This window comes from Cloeon dipterum, chromosome 3 (assembly GCF_949628265.1).
Source record: "Cloeon dipterum chromosome 3, ieCloDipt1.1, whole genome shotgun sequence".
NCBI classification, from domain to species: domain Eukaryota; kingdom Metazoa; phylum Arthropoda; class Insecta; order Ephemeroptera; family Baetidae; genus Cloeon; species Cloeon dipterum.
Window position 1 is genome coordinate 21,172,834 of NC_088788.1, and position 16,933 is coordinate 21,189,766.

A 16,933-nucleotide genomic window follows, 5' to 3' on the forward strand; every position below is an offset into this window, starting at 1 on the left:
AATCTACAACTGCATGGAATAAGTGACTCTAGAATTAAGATTAATTTGCAACTCCTTTGTTCTAGAATGATAACGGAATGGTGACAGCATAAATGTTGCTGAGACTTTAACTTAATGTTAGAAATTTCCAAAAGTTGTAATTTTATTAACTGGTTGTAAGATTAGAGGACTGGCACAACTTTTCAGTGATGCGGGTCTGCATAGTTGCGATTCACAGGCGCTCGAAATTACAGAGTGGGGGTCCAATCCGATATAACCCTGATCTTTCCCTCTATGACAGGCGATTCTCTATAAGCACTGTTTGAACCAGAGTTAAGAATTTCTCACAATCAGTTTTCATAAGATTCAAATTTTAACAGAAAGAGAGAAAAATATTAATTTTATTGTATCGCTGCGACACCCTATTAACAATTTAGACGATCCAAAATATTCATTATTGACAATTTTACTTTAAGTTTTGGACCAAATTGTACATATAATAAAATAAAATAAAACAAAAACTTATTCTAGTAGAGTGACAGTGATATTTCCTCATTAATTCGTTTTGTGAAAAATTAACAAATTCTTGGCACAAAAATGAATGAATGGAAAAATCCACTCAGTCTAGACATTTACAAAGATGCGAGGATTTCTGGCTGAGTCATCTTCAGGGGAAGGGCAATTATGGATTTCTGTTGGACGCGCGCAAGTGGAGGAATGCGCGTTCCTTTTTTCCCGAACGCGACGAGCAGAGGGTTGCCTGCTGCTCGCAAGGCACTCTCGGTGTCTCCGTGTGCACTAGGTCAACCGAGGGTGCGTGTGCGCTCTTTTCCACCACACATTTTATTGATTCAGCAGCTCAGCACTCCGGCAGTGTTTGGTCACTTCAAAAACCGGTTAACTCGATTCGGCGCTGTTTAAGCGCCATTCAGTCAGGGCTGGTCTTCGGCGCCATCGACCGCCTCTCCGAGAGTTAAACCGGTTGCGCGACTTTTACTCCCTCACGTAATCACACACCGACACCCTTATCGACCATGATAACTATGTGGACTAAAATACCGATTAGTGGGCCCACCCCCGCAGAACATCTGGGTCAAATATAATATTTTAGGTGGAAAAATAAATGAAATTTAATAAATTTTTTACAATGAATGTATCAGCATTTCCTCACTGAATCGGGATAGTTAGAGATTTTCCCCGTTTTTGCAGGCATCCACAACCGGTTTTGCCTGCACAAACACTGCCCCCGTAGCGCCAGTTGCCTACTTTCGCGAGCAGTGTGCATGTTTTTTAGTATTTCTGATTGCGGAGAGTGTGTCTCGCGGATTATGACCCGTCGCATCGTGACATGCACTTTGTCCTGTAAGTTTGTCCTTCCTCTCCACTTGCTGGGCCGAAGAATATCTATCTGCTCTTCATTCCGCCACTCAGCCTCTCTCAAGGTCGTTTTTTCGCCGGAAGTCGGTGCCTTTATCGCCTCCTCCCGAGTGTGTTTCTGATTGAATTTTGCGTGTGTGAGAAGTACATGGCGATAAATTATATCCATATCTGAGCGCCCTGGCTGTCGCAGTGTGGCAATAAATCCGGTTTCGTACTCATTGATTTACGAGACGCCAGAAGATTAATTTGTTTCCTCTGGCTTTTTATTAACAACAACTTGAGATCTGATGGCGGAATGAAATCTTATCAAGTGAGCTCATTTAAGGGAACTTTTAAGGCTCGCTCTTTCTCACAATCTCATTCACCTCTCAGAGTTACTGTGAATTTATTAATTGGTAAATTACATTCTGATTAAGACCTTCAAGCTATTTACACATAATTTTATTTTTTAGGAAAGAAAAATATAAAAAATTTTGTTGCCCTCTTGGCACTTTAGTGAGATTCAAGCTAAAGGGTTGTTCATTTGTCTTAAAAATCTGTATTGCTCTGCAAACATTTACATTGCGTCGTCAAGAGGCGCTTTCCAAGTTGCAACATCTTTATTGCGATGAATGTATAACAACTGCGCTGCATTCTTAGTTTCCTGTCTGGCTCGAGAAAGCAATCCGAGATGCTTTACACAAAGAGGGCAATGAGCACATAAAACCCGACGCGTACGTGACACTTTGCACTCAGGGCTCCCATCAAGGTGGGAGTATTTTGTTTCTCGGTGCGTTGCCCAGGGGAATCAATTGAGAGGTGGGCGGATTTCTCACTCGGCAGCGAGCAAAGTTTATCGCGTCCCACGTGAGGAGACGGAGATAAAGTGTGAGAACTGCAGAACGAAAGTGAAAATCAAAAGCTGAATGCAATTAAGAGCAGCGCGGAGATAATTAATTCGGCACATGGCAGCCTTGACCTTTGACCCGCAGCGCTGCTGCTGGGCATCAATACGTGAAGAGTCACATTCACACGGCCGGGAGTGACGAAAACGTTCCCAATAGCTCGTCGGGATTTTATTCCCCCCGCGCGCTCACGCGAATACCATTTATCAGAAAAAGCAGCTCAAGCACCATAAAGCATAAAAATTCGTTCATTCATGGGTGCGTTGCTCTCACCCGCTCCATTTGTGCGAGTGCTTCTCTGATTTTCGTTGGAGAAATGCCGCAGACACCTTTTGGCAGCATATGCGGCATTTTCGGAACCCGCCAACGCATCCTGATATTATTACTTTTGGTATTAAGAGAGTAACCTTTCACAAAACATCCACTGAAACGCTGCTTTCAACAAATTAATATACTAGGCCTGCATTATCTGTTTAAAAAAATAAAAATCCGCATTCAATCAGACAAACCAAATTTAGGCCACACGTCGTGAACGTATAATATAATTGAGTAATAAAAAGCATTTAAATTGGAAGAAATATTGAAAATACATTTTCATTCCTCTAGGGAAATATTTTACTGTTTCACGCACCAATTTTTTAATTAAATTTACAATGCATGCTCTCGGAAGTAGTTTAGAACATAAGGAAAAATAAATTGTCGTTAATCTCACCTTATCTGTTGTGGTGAGCGTGGAGCAACGTAATTTTCAGATAATCGCTACCTAAAACCAACAGTTTTTATCCAAAAGACCGCTGGTGCGGTGGTGCAAGTGCTGTATCAAATTTCGAGATGGTTTTTGCGTCGTCGTCGGTTTAATTTCCTGCGCGCGGAGAGTAGAAAGTGTCCGTCTGCGTGGCGCCTGAATTATGCCCGCTGGCGGCATTCCTCTGCATTTCCATTTTTCACCCGCTCCACTTCATCTGCGACAGACCGCGCAAACCCCGAAAAGACGCGAGACCGAAAATGCGATTTCGTTTCCGGAAGGCAGTGAAATTTTCAGCAGCTCATCCAAGGGCAATTAATTAATTGGTACTGCTGCTGGGAGTCTCTGCTCGATGCGCTTGACGCTGATTGCGAACCGACCGCGTTGGACATCGTCGCCGTTGCTAGGTACTTGTCTGATATTTCTCTGCCAGAGCTAAACTGCAGATAGAGGCCGACGCACTATACATATTTCCTCCATTGACCTACATATCTGGATGATGCACCCTTTAGTAGTGTTTGCGAATGCGTCAGACCACTCCGTTTCATGCGATAAATGTAAGGAGCAACTTCTGCAAGTCCGTGAACTGTTTAATATTGAGCGTAAAGGTCATAAAACGCGGTGATGAAATCCAGAAACAGGTACTTTTACTGCCGCAAGTATAATGATTATTTCTAAAGCTATTTTCATCGGGGTGAAAATTAAAAAAAGTCTCCATTCTAAAAATTATTTTGTTCTCGTAGTTCTCGATTTTTCCCTCAAATTCGAACAAAATTTAAGAGCTAATCCTTGTTACAAAAGGTTGCAGTAACCTTTTGGTTCGGTGAAAATGTAAAAAATGCATTCAAAGTTTAAGATGCATTAGTATGTAATATCTTTGGGGGATAGAAAGATTTGAAATGATGAAGACCGATGAATTCAGATGAAGAATTTGGTTGGTGTATTAGTTACAGTTGGAAATCCGATCAGACACTTAATAAAATACCAGAACTGAAATGGTTTACAAATTCTTTTGTTTAACTGACGGTTGGACTCACCCCTTTGAATCGGGTTCTGAACTATTAAACGTCTCACGTCAGCACTGTGTGGCTGACGGACGAAAACTGAATTATTATTTTAAAATCATCTTTCTGCTGTTAAACAATAATTCAAACCGTCGACAATAGTTGGCTCCCAACAAAAAGCAAGACCGCGTTCTTATACCGCTACATATCCTTAAAACAATATTATCTCTAATTTAACACAACATAAATATTTTATTGCAATAGAAAATTATTTATTTAAGGTATTAACCAAGAAATAATATTTAAAACTTAATGGCTAAAAACGAAAGCCCATATTGCCCTTATAAAATTTCTGCTAGAGTTCCTTTTTAATATGATTTCAAATATGACAATTTTATATTTTTAGAACTTAAATGACTATCATGTTTTGGAAAAAAAGGAAAAAATTTAGCCGTCACGACTGACGTAATATGCGAACGCTTATAGCATTTTTCCTTTCCAGTATTCACCCAATCCGGTTGCATAATTAGCGTGCAAAGAAAAGCCCTAGAAAAAGATTACAAAAGCAAGCGTTTTTGACTCTTGCACTGCTGAGGTTTCGGAGGCGCGAGCAAAAAGAGCCGCGTGCGAGTCAGAGTGGAAATCCATATCGCAATAAAGTTCGGTCGGGAAATTAAGGGAAGATTTGGGATTTGAAAATTAGATACAAATTAAAGCAACAGAGAACTACACACTTTGAAGGCAAATGGAATGTAAAAGCGGACGTCAGAGTGTGTGAGCGGACGCATTCGGCATGTGGAGAAAGAGAGAGAAGAGAGAGAGAGAAAGAGAGAGAAGAGAGAGAGAGGGCGAGCGAGCGGGGCGCGATTGTAGTAGGTGGGTGGTCGGGGCCGAGTGGCGCCTGCTCATTCACGGGCCTATCGATCTGGCTGACAGGAGCACCGAGAGCACCGCCAGCACCCTCGACCCTCTGGCCGACGCCATCTTGTTCGCCCGTGAAAGCGCTGCCTGTGCTAGCAGGGTCCCTCCCAGCATGGCGTCCTGAATCCAGGCACACACCCTGAGCGTGCACCTGAGTGCGTGTGGTGAGCAGCCCGCCCGACTGAACCCTCTTCTTCGCAACTCGACTCGTCCCAGCAGTTCAGAGGTAGCCGCGCTGACTCGGGCGCCAGCCCCGACCGACCCCCTTTGGCTCTCGAACGCGACCGGCCGCCCCTGTGCCGAAAAGCAGACCTGCCGACGGCCGGGGTGCGTCCCCGCCGGGCCCGAGGGTGCCCTTTGTTATAGTGTGAGCGGTGGCCGAATTTCGGCGCGTCGTGCGCGGTGCGTGGGCGCCCGCGGTGCCTTTCGCCGAACATTTCCATTGAGGAATTTTCCGTGAGTCGATACAACTGGGAATTCACGTCTTTTTGTTTGCCAAGTGAAACATCACCGTATTGATTTCTTTCGGAAGGGCTCATCGATCAGGGGAAAGTGCGGGCGCGTTTTCTCATCTTTGCACTTTGTTTACTCCCTCCAACACCAACAGAATCAAATCCATTTTAATCGGCTCATTATATATGATTTATTCAATTAAATCAGATTTTTCTTATTGTTAACGAACAAAAACTTAGTTCAAGGTTTTGGATTCCATTATTTGCTCTTATCGTGTAAAAAAATATTTAAAAAAAAACTATAGTTTTGCCAGTGCCAGAGTAGTGTCTACATGGTTGTCTTGCTAGTGCTGTATTTTTTTTAATTAATATACACTTGCAATTTCCAACAAAATCCCAAACAGAGTTCATTTATTGCCATTTCATTTTAAAGCCTTAACAAAAATGTATAATAAGATTGCAGCAAATATTTACCCTCAGAAAAGCCTTCATTTTAGCTTATCAGTTTTAATTTTTCAAGATTGATTTGTCCATATAGTGACGATTGTGTTGGTTTATTTGGATGAAAGGAGGGGATTCAGAACATCATATAGAAGTAGTTAGGGTTTAAATCTTTGCAAATTTAACCATCGTCGCGAGCAAGAACCGATTCCGTGCGAGCAACCACTCTTTAGTTGCGAGAGATTCTGTTAGAGGGGGCAGATTATGGGGCGCGCAGAACATGTGTGAACTTATAGGAAATCAATATTTGCCCAAAATTCGGACTAAGGCAGCCCCGCGGTGTTGATGAATTGTTTGGACTTTGTTTCCGATGCTTTAGCGACGCGAAAATAGACGTGTGCCGTTGTGTCCGCGGGCCAGCCCGACTCGCGCTCGAACTCGCGAGTCGAGGGGTGCAACCGAGCGACGGCCGCCCCAGCGAAACTTGACCTTAATACGCTTTTTGAGCTTGCACTCGTTTGAAAATTGGTTTCCTTGCTTTGGGGCAGCAATTGCAATCTCGTTGCGTCGAATCCGGATCCGCGGGAAGTAAATCGACTTTCTCAGGCCTGTGAAAGTTTTGTAGGTCGTCACTGAAATTCTCAGCTCGTTAAAAAGTTTTTAAGTGGAAACGTTTTCGTGGAAGTTAAGCCACGCACATTTTGTAAATAAAATAAAAGTGTGCAAGAATTTTCACAGCTGGATAAATTTTAATCAGGGTTTCCTTGTGAGAAGAGATGATTCAAATTTGTCAATTTCCCTTAGGAACCATGGCGCCTGTTTTACAAAAAAGAGAGGTGGTGGGAGGAAAGTCCGAGACCCTGCCTTACGCGCCTCCAGAGGCGGCAGACAAAGTCTTCAGTCCTGCAGCCACCGAAGCGACAAATGTCGGTGAGTACACGGTCGATTCCAAATTAACTTTTCCCTCATTAACTCTACATGTGCGCATCTGGTGACCTGCCCTCGATTTCAAAACTGTCTGTGCTCGTTGATTGAGGGCGGCACCTCGGCGACTCTCGCGTTGAAAGGCCACTGATAGCATCGTGCTTGCGGTTTTTTGCGAGCTAATTTTTGCTCCATCTGAATACCCTCTAAGAAGGGATTAATAGAAGCCGCAATTTCAACAACTGTCAATTAACAGAGAGGCTTTTCAAACTATTTTAACGGGCAATGTTTGAATTTGTTCTTATACGAAGATCCGGACTTTGCAGAACCAAGCGAAGAGGCATCAGCAGAGCCAACGAAAGAAGCAGGCGAGGAGATCGGCGAGAAAGCGATGGAAATGGCCGAGCACCTCGCCGAAGACATCGGGATTCCTACGTGGGGTCTCATCGCAATTATCGTAGGTGAGTGAGCCCCGACCATGATTCTGGAAGAGCAATATCCGCCCACCGTGCGAGGTCGGTGGCACGCACTTCCTCTGCTCCTCCGTCCCCATCTCTGGAAATTACACAATTAACGAGATGCACTAAAAAGCGGCGTGCGCGTTTTGTTTCACTTTGCAGTTGTATTGCTGGTAGTGTTAGCCATAGTAGGATTCTGCATTCGGCGGTGTTGTAAGAAGAGACGCACCAAAGATGGCAAGAAGGGCAAAGGCATGGACCTCAAGAGCGTCCAGCTGCTCGGAGGCTCGTACAAAGAAAAGGTAAACAGATGTCGTCCCTCGGCGGGCCGATCAGCATGCGATCGGCCCTCACTCGATTTCCAATTATTGCCTGATCCCGAGTTTTCTAATCTCAAGTTATTTGGATGACATTTGGTTTTTCTCTAAATCACACATTATGCAGACAGTTAGACACGCTCATCCAAATCCATTAGGCCAACTTTGGCCATCAATCACTTTAGAGTTTTGACCTGAACTGAAACTTTTTCTGGCTAAAAAGGGGCACATTTTCCAACATATTGACACATAGGACAGGGAGAACATCAAAATTTAGGTCAAAATGAATCAGTCATCACACGGACATTTTCTAAATAGTTTTCCCATAGGAAATGCTCATGCTGCCGATGTTTGCATGAAATTTATACTCACTTTTGCTCACGATGATTATAATCGACACCACGTTTTGGCGATAAAAACTTCCCCCGACATTAGATACAGAAAGTTACTTACTAAACAAACACGAATCACTTTTTGCGACGACAGCAGAAGCGATAAATCTAAATTTTAGTCTGCATGCGATTGATGGATTGGGCATGTCCGGCGCCTGCTAACTGTAGACTTGTATCACAACTGGCGGAATGACGCTCGGCACGTTGCAGGTACAGCCGGACATGGAGGAATTGACGGAGAACGCCGAGGACGGAGCCGACGAGGGCGAGAGCAAGCAGAGTGAGGTGAAGCTCGGACGCCTCCAATACAAGGTAACGGACGCGCCGACGGACGGCTGGGTGGGCGGGAGGGAGGCGGGGGAGGCAAAATCAGACGAGTTAGGCAACCGGTTGAGCCGGCGTGCGCGACAGGTTGCCTAAATCGGCGATTCGCAGGCGATCCCGTGTGGTAATGGCGATTCCGGTCGTTTCAGCTCGAGTTCGACTTCAATACCAATAGTTTATCTGTGACAGTGATGCAAGCAGAAGATCTACCCGCCCTTGACATGGGCGGCACTTCTGACCCCTACGTCAAAGTCTACCTCCTGCCGGACAAAAAGAAAAAGTTTGAAACCAAAGTACACAGAAAAACTCTAAGCCCTGTCTTCAACGAAACTTTCGTCTTCAAGGTAAGCATTGAACATTTTCTGATAAATATAAACACAACCCTTTTTTTAGCTTCGTTACAAATTTGATTAACTTTAATTCCATTTGAACATGTAGGAAGGGCTCCGTAAACTGACCCTGTAACTTCGATTTCAGATTTACCTAACCACATTTTCTCCTTTTTTGCAGAATCTGCCATACGCAGAAGCCATGAACAAAACGCTGGTTTTCGCGATATTCGACTTTGACCGCTTCTCCAAGCACGACCAGATCGGTGAGGTTAAATTACCTTTGTGTCAGGTGGATCTCGCCCAGACGATCGAGGAGTGGCGCGACCTTGTCAGTGTCGAAGGCGAAGGTGGTCAGGTGAGTGCCCACCGCCGAGAAATCACCCACACCCCCACCCACCTCCGCACCCCTCCGGAACAGAGCAATCTGCTCAGACTACCACAAAAACCACCACAATTATGGAAATGTTTTCACGGGAACAATGGCAACCACATATCTAGATTTATTTTCTATATTATTTCTATATAAACTATATTTATAAATAATATCGCCTGATTATACTGACAAGCATCTTCTTTACAGGCACACACACTCTTTCTCTATTTTCGTTTCAAACCAGAGTTTATTTCACAAATTATATCTCTGAATGTTCGATATGTTATATTTAAAAATGACGATGATATAAAACCGTTAACAAATGTTTTTCTCAATGACTCACACCGTTCTTTTCATTTGGTTGAGAATCCATACTTCTTTTCTATTTTGTTTCGAGTTGACAGAGCAAAACGCCGCCTGAGTCCACTATATACAGACTTTTTCAATATTTGCTTGACACGATAAACCGCATGCAGAGTACGTTTTGTGCGATCCAAAATTCACGAGGCACGATCTCTTTTTTTCCTTTACTAATTCCCCGCCGATCCCATTGCCGCCTTGAATTTTTGTCGCACACTCTGAGTTTTGCAACACTTTTCCTTATTTAGGCTGATTTTCTGCCATTTTGAGCTTGAGAATCCTAAGTTGATTTTTTCCTTTCAATGAATTTTGCATGAATTTTATCTCTTTTCGTGAGAATACGTTCAATCATTGTGTCCAGCCCATAAAATTTTTCTTGGAAATTTTGAGCATTTTGCCGATTGGATCACGTGTATTTTCGTGCATATACATACTATAGTTTTCATTTTCGCCAAGGTGATGGGAAAGCCACAGAATTTCGGCCAAAAATTTTTTTGTTGCTAAATTTTTCTCACCACTTTGGACATACTCGAGTCTCTTCCTTTGACGTTGACCGACAAATTTTGACCAAGGAAAGTATGTTTTTACCAATATCTTTTTTAACTTTCCGCATATTTATACCACATCATGGCAATAATTCTTTCTATCCATCTCTCTGTCGCCCCGACCCTTGATGAATTTGAGCTGTGCATGGCTTTTTATTTTCGAGAACGGTTTCACACACACTCTCTCTCTATCTCTCTGTTTCATCGAGCGACCGATTCCTGCACACACACGTCTTCTAGCCCACTGTCAATATATCTCTGTGTTCTATATAATTTTCCTCTAATGGGCTGGATTTTAAGAGCACTACTTCTGTGAAAGTCAGCATGACCGAGTGGAAAGTGTAACTACTTTGTTTATCTTCAGTCCTCGAGCGCTAGAAATGATAAATGTCACAAACGGCATGGGACGGCCGCCTCGATTGGAAATCGACGTTTCACCACACTTCAGACAGAATATTTAATTGCGGAACTTATAATTACTCTGAACTTTCTTGTCTAATATTAATGATTCGATTCTCCATTAAAGTCGCCAACGAATGTTGAACGATACCTTACTTTTGTTACAAAAAGCAAAATTTTAACTCGTATATGTCTGGTTTATATTTTAAAGTTTTTCAATCAAAGGATATTAAAATTTTAATCCGCATCTGAAGAACATTATTAATTTATGGGAAACCTCGATTTTGGCTCTCAAAATTACTGGTTGCATGCTTTGCTCTGGTCCTTCCTTCTTTTTATATTATTATTATTATTATTATAGACCTGTCTCGTTCGTTTTCGACCACCACAAAAATACCATGATAACTGGTTGCGAATCAAACTCAGGCTGAACGTACAACCAACCCCTTTTTATACTACTAAACAAGTTTGTCACCATAATTTATAACTGTAGTAGAGTGACGCTTTTACTCGGCCCGTTTCTGCTCTCTCCCCGTCTCACTCTCATAAAATATAGTACACTCGCTGTCAGACATGCCCACACGTCATAAACCAGAATTAATCATGCGTGCATCTCGTCCTGAGGGACCAGGGCAGCCGTAAGGATTGAAACTCGCCCTCACATTTTCTAGTTCTACCCCCAGTATATAACAAATCATCCACCGCCACTCTCTATCCATTTCACATAATCTATATTCTCTTTCTCTCTGCCTCTTTTATATCCTTATTACGCTTACGCCCATTATATATAACTCTATCTACATATTATACTACCAAGTTTTGATCAACCTCCATTCCATTATATATTGTTCTAGCGTATTTTCGCCATTTTTACATAATCTACATATTTAATATATTATCAGCAGATTCGATCATTATACATTTGAACCTTTTTCAAACTACTCAACTGCCTTTTGACTGACTGATTACATTTTGATTTTGGTTACCTTTTTGATCAAATTGTTGAGGTGATTTTTGAATGAATTATTCATGTTGATTCTCTCTCTCTTTTTCCCATAAATTTTCTCTGCTCTGCTTTTGGCCTGTGTATGGTTGTGATGCCCTCGACTCAATTGCATGCCGCTTCAAACTCCATCACGTAAGTACGCTCAATTCCACACGGTTGGGATTTTTTATTCTGGCAGCGCATGTTTTCGTTCGTAACTCTGTTTTGTGTCAGCATGCGTCGCACGCCGTACTTATCGTCATTCTTTTGTGTTTTCATTTCGATTCACAGTCGACTGTTTGTATATTTATTCTTTTGTGGATTATCTCTTTTCTAAAGAACGGACGTGTCTCTCGTTTCTATTCTCTTGATTTTCAATTAGCTGGTTCATCTGTGTGTGGTGTTGCCTGCAAATTGATTGCCTGCGGGCGAGTTTCAACGTAGGAAGACTTGATGGCGATAGATTTGGTGTTTACTATTATATATCTATCTATTCTTATTATTGCGATTATGTTTTTTCAAACTTACGACTCTCCTTCTCAAAAGCGATCCGGCGCCTAATCGAGACGCGCTGTTGTCAGGAGGCTCGATCGGGCGCCCAAGATACTCTCTTTTCGATATGTTATTGTTGACCAAGTGACATGAGATGGTGTTTTTATTACTGTGTCTGTTTTTCACGTGTTGTCTCTATCTCTCTTTCTGTTTCACCCTCCTTTCTTTGATCGAGACCCCCCAGTGCTATAAAATAGTCTTGTGGATTTGCAGATCAATATTCGATCACTCTTGCAGAATAATTCACAAGTCAGTCTCCTAGCTGTCCCTCTGACTCCCACATGGAACCCCCACTTATACTTACCTGTTCTTTATCATTCGATAACTATTATTATTATATTAGGACCGTTTCGTTTCCTTTCTTTCGTTGTAATTCAGTGACAGCAAATGAGTTTTTTTTTGTCTTATTTCACTCTGTTGTATGTGCTGCAGCCACCAGTTGGTTACTATGAATAGAGGCGATTGGTTACTTATTTCCATTATTTTCACGGACTTGACCCGCGAACGGCGAGCTGCAATGCCGCCTCCGCCTGCGCAAATAATGCGGCGGAAAGTGGTCATTGGTGCGTCGTTCCGGGACGGTCTCCTCAGATAATCACTATTAGGCTGTTAGAAAGCTATTATACATATTGTTAAATATGAATGTGAGCTCAGTGTTGTGACTGTAGAATTAGCTGTGGTTCACAGTTTGTTTGATATAATTCTAAAACTCTTTTAAATTTTGAAAAGTATCAAAACCAGAGACAGAACATACGAAATATCCTCACGCCCTGAAATCTTGATTAATATACGCTTAACATTTTCTACAACACGCTCTAATTTACACTTTGATCAAGCGTTGTTTCAAGTATTTCTTTGAAAAATTTACTCCAGACATGTTTCCTTCCTCCAATCAATTGAAGTGCAGATTTTAATCCTTCTCAAGTGGGAAATTTGTAATGCCCACATATCTTTTTCACAGTCTGAAGAAAAAAAATCGAGTCAAAGTCGGAGCGCAACTTTTGCAAAAGCGCAGTACAATCGAGTGACCCTCACACAGACACACTTTAACAACCAACCACACTTACTATGTGTACCGCTAGTTGCTTCAATATATCATTATAATCTGTGTGTGTTACAAGCTGAACGGGAAGAAATCGCTCTGGCCCGGCTGCATTGGTTGTCCTCGATTTTGGAAATAAATCGAACCCTTTTGGATCAGATTGGACTCCAAGCGCAGCGCGGGCAGGGTTGGCTTCTTTTCAAGTGACAGTGTGACACGATTATGTCTGAGTAAAATTGTAAAATATCGAACTTTGTGTCGCTGCCAAGAAAATCCCGGGGGCCGAAACGCGTCGCCGGTTCGCGAGGAGAAACTCTCGGCGTGCAAAAAACGGTTGACACTTCCGAGCGCCGAGTTTTTGTCCGCTGCGGCCACCGCGGCTCGGTTTCGGTCGCCGCACACTGGGAAACCGATACACATACGCAACAAAAAGAAGCCGAATTCCGTTCGGTCGTCTAATCAAAGGTGAAATGTTGCAGGAAAACAAGTTGGGCGACATTTGCTTCTCTCTGCGCTACGTGCCGACTGCCGGCAAGCTCACCGTGGTCATTCTCGAGGCAAAGAATCTTAAAAAGATGGACGTTGGCGGTCTATCTGGTCTGATTTCATCGTCACCTCGCCTTGTATTGTACATTCTAATATTTCTGCATTGCAGACCCTTACGTGAAAATCGCTATACTTCAGAATGGCAAACGACTCAAGAAAAAGAAAACGAGTATCAAGAAGTGCACATTAAATCCGTACTATAATGAGTCCTTCTCGTTTGAAATTCCCTTCGAACAAATACAGGTAGGATAAGATCTTACAAAATCAATCAAATCTTATATTCGTTGAAAAAAAAACACATATAAATATTGTACTAAATAAGGACTTTATCAACGCCAGATTGAGAAGAAAAGTTTTTTCTGTCAGAAAAATAATTTTTTTTAAACTGGGTCATCTAAATATTATATGGCTGAAATAAATGATACTTCAGTTAAACATGACCCACAAATTTGGAAAATTTTAGTGGATTTAATCTAGCAATCTGCAGTATTTTATACAAAATTGATTTTGCATCAACTCTTTGGGGTTTGTCTAAATGATTTTGCTGAAGAGCTATTCACTAAGAATTAGCGGCTTATTTCCGGTTTTACGTTGTAGAAAGTGAACCTGTCGGTGACGGTAGTGGACTACGATCGTATCGGCACCTCAGAGCCGATCGGCCGGGTCATCCTCGGCTACAACGCGTCCGGCACGGAGCTGCGCCATTGGTCGGATATGCTGGCTTCGCCTCGCCGGCCGATCGCCCAGTGGCACACCCTCAAAGACCCCGAGGAGTGCAAAGAGTGCTAAGCGGCGCCCCTCCCGCACCCAATCACCAAACGAATTTGAGCAGAACTGTTTGTCTCTCCTAATGATTGAGTTGAAAACACACACACGCAACCGCCCCTTGTATTTGACTAAATTTTCCTATTTGCTTCGCACGGTTAGTTTTCTCGCTTCTGCTCAAATTGACGTATACACAAAGAAAAAAGAAATACCAAAATTCAGAGAGTTGTGGTTTTGCATTTCCGTTCGGTTTTTCGGTCGAGTTACGTAAAACGTGTGCGATTGGTTTGTCTGGTTTTTCGGCAGGATTAGCAGCCTCCTGGCCTAATTAAACGGTAATCACATTGCATCGCAGCCTTGGATCAGCTCTGCACAACTCTCTGGCAGATTTAAGGATTATAGACGAGTTACAAATTACTAGACACAAGATACAATATATTCCATGATTTTTATGCCTTTCATTTTTTCACTCACTGTTGTCTAATATGCAGAGCATTTTCATGTTTATTGTTTTGGTAGCACCTCTCATGAATCGATCGAATGTGTTGACGAAAATGGAGCAAAAGATGAATAATTAAATTATAAAAATCGTTGTTGATGTTGAAATTTCTGATTTTTATCAAAAAATAGTAAATATCGCGGCGCATTGACTGCGCGGCCGCTGCACCCTGTAGTGCGGCACTTGATTACACGATTACACACACACGATGACGCATTAATATACTTATTACATAGAGCTCAATTGTCACCTGATCTCCTGAGTTTGATTGACTGCAGCGATTGAGATGAACGCTAAGGTGGATACGTGAACGAAGTAAAACGTTTAAAATTAATAATAATTACCATAGGTGCTTACACGTTGAACGACATTCGATGGTGCGTCATTCACTTATAAACACGCAAACACACAACAATTTACCGAAGTAAAAAAGTCATGAGTGTGTAAAAAATTAAACGAGCGCGGCGTTTTCATATCACTATTATTATACATATATAAATTATCATCACTCCATTATTTTTTGATTTCGATCAACAACTGTATCGTGACTATGTATAATTGTAAACTAACTAAGCAACCCTTTACAAATTGTGATTTGAAGCGTATGAGATAGATAGGCTCTGCCTTTTTTCCGAACTAGTTGACCAAACGCCGTATAGTCAACACTTAAGCAAAGATCTATATATACATTAAGAATTAACTAACATCACTGTGTAAATTACTACATGATCAGCAGCAAATTTTAACCCGACTCGCCCGGCGCCGAGCCCCGAGCGCGCCTTCCGCCGCGGCGGCGCCCCGTCGGCTCCGCCACAATTCTAAGTTTCCGACGAATTTTGTGTTACGAGCGTCGCGATCGGGTCCATCTCTCGCTGCAAGCCGCAAATTTGCAGCGCTGGTTGCTGGAAAATCGCGCCCGCGTGTGTACATAGCCTCTGTTTCCTAGTCCCGTTTCTGGAGCCGCGGCGCCGCCTGAGGCCGGGGGGAGAAGAAAGGGCGCAGGGTGCTCGCGGCGAGTCGAAAAACTAAGAAAAAGGAACCTGCGTTTTTGCCATACGTCCTGTTCTCTTTGATTAAGTCGATGTGTGTTTCCAAGTAACCCTTGTTTCCCCGAGGTCAGACAGACACAATACCGGCAGGGGGCCCACCCAACCCACCCCCCTGCCACCTCTCATGTATGGAAGGTACTGCTAGTAATAAAATTGTTGATGATGTGTTGTTTTATCACACTATTGAGCAGCAAGAAGAATAAAACTTGTATCTGTGTGCGTATGTAAATAATCATTAGACACATATTGTTGGCAAGGAGTATTTAAAACGAGTAATAGCAGCGCGCGACGCAAAACGTATAAAATATAACACTCTCTCGGTATAACAAAATGAAGAAACAAGAAAATAAAGGAAAATAACAACAACAACAACAACCAAAAAACCATCACACACTACTTTTCTCTATAAAAAGAAACATTTTTGCGATATCAAAGGATAACGATCGTTCTGTAGCTGGTTACACCCAGTACCAAGACAGGTTAAATAATAAATAAAAATCTATATATATAAAGGTAAATATGAATTATATATATGAATATAACGTCTTCACACTGTCGGTTTATTGTATGGCAAAGCTGCGTAATTACCATTATGGAGTACGAATATATGATTGTTATCATTATTTCCTATACTCCTCATGAGTAGAACAATGTTGTACCACTAGTTAATCAAAATAATAAAAAATAAACGAATAAAATGTAGCATTAAATTGTTAGCAAGCTCCCTTTTATTTCAGAAACCACTAAAACCCCTCAATATATAATTTAACTATGATATACGCATACTATTATTGCACTCAATGACATTGGGAACTTTAAAATAGAGTGGCATATTTCTGAGCTCGGTAAAACACAATTCAACCTTTTGGTCATAAGGAAACCAAATAGAAGTCGTCCTTGATAGAAGACGATTTATTCACAAACAGAAATACATATATATATATATATATATATATACACACATATATGTATTCAATTCAGTCAAATGATATATATCACATATATCAATTTCATTTTGATATTATTCTAATTTTTACTGGTTGTATTCTTGACGTTTGAATTTGAATGTGTGTGAAATTCGTGTGTGTCTCATCACCAGCAAGCCAACTGAAACCCCATATACGTCATTGAAAATGTACTGCTGCAGACTCTTAAGCCCAAAAGCTTCACCGCAATCGTCGAGAAAATGCAAGCTTTGCAGATGGGGACTTTGCATCTTTATAAATCCAACCTTCGTCAAGGAACTCAAGAAGTGCTGGCGCAAT

At 41.9% G+C, this 16,933-nt stretch overlaps 1 protein-coding gene across 10 annotated transcripts; it reads left to right on the forward strand.

The window, feature by feature from the left end:
• Positions 1-1,200: 1,200 nt before the first annotated feature.
• On the forward strand, positions 1,201-16,054 carry Syt1 (Synaptotagmin 1). 10 transcript variants are annotated; one of them, XM_065486185.1, is made up of 11 exons: positions 1,201-1,341; positions 4,929-5,139; positions 6,611-6,736; positions 7,042-7,191; positions 7,351-7,490; positions 8,108-8,209; positions 8,371-8,565; positions 8,732-8,908; positions 13,289-13,406; positions 13,465-13,598; positions 13,953-16,054. In XM_065486185.1, the coding sequence occupies exons 3-11, from the start codon at positions 6,616-6,618 to the stop codon at positions 14,142-14,144; spliced, it is 1,329 nt and encodes a 442-aa protein (XP_065342257.1). In that variant the 5' UTR covers positions 1,201-1,341; positions 4,929-5,139; positions 6,611-6,615; the 3' UTR covers positions 14,145-16,054. The 10 variants fall into 10 exon arrangements, with proteins under 10 accessions (XP_065342257.1, XP_065342260.1, XP_065342258.1 ...); XM_065486188.1 differs by having other exon boundaries at positions 7,057-7,191; XM_065486186.1 differs by having other exon boundaries at positions 4,929-5,077.
• The last annotated feature ends 879 nt before the right edge of the window (positions 16,055-16,933 follow it).

Excerpts from the sequence above, each read along its gene's own strand:
- Syt1 (XM_065486181.1), top strand. The coding sequence starts at position 3,341 with ATGCGCTTGACGCTGATTGCGAACCGACCGCGTTGGACATCGTCGCCG. Across the intron at positions 6,737-7,041 it reads CACCGAAGCGACAAATGTCG|ATCCGGACTTTGCAGAACCA; the intron begins GTGAGTACACGG and ends TCTTATACGAAG. Across the intron at positions 8,909-13,288 it reads TCGAAGGCGAAGGTGGTCAG|GAAAACAAGTTGGGCGACAT; the intron begins GTGAGTGCCCAC and ends GAAATGTTGCAG.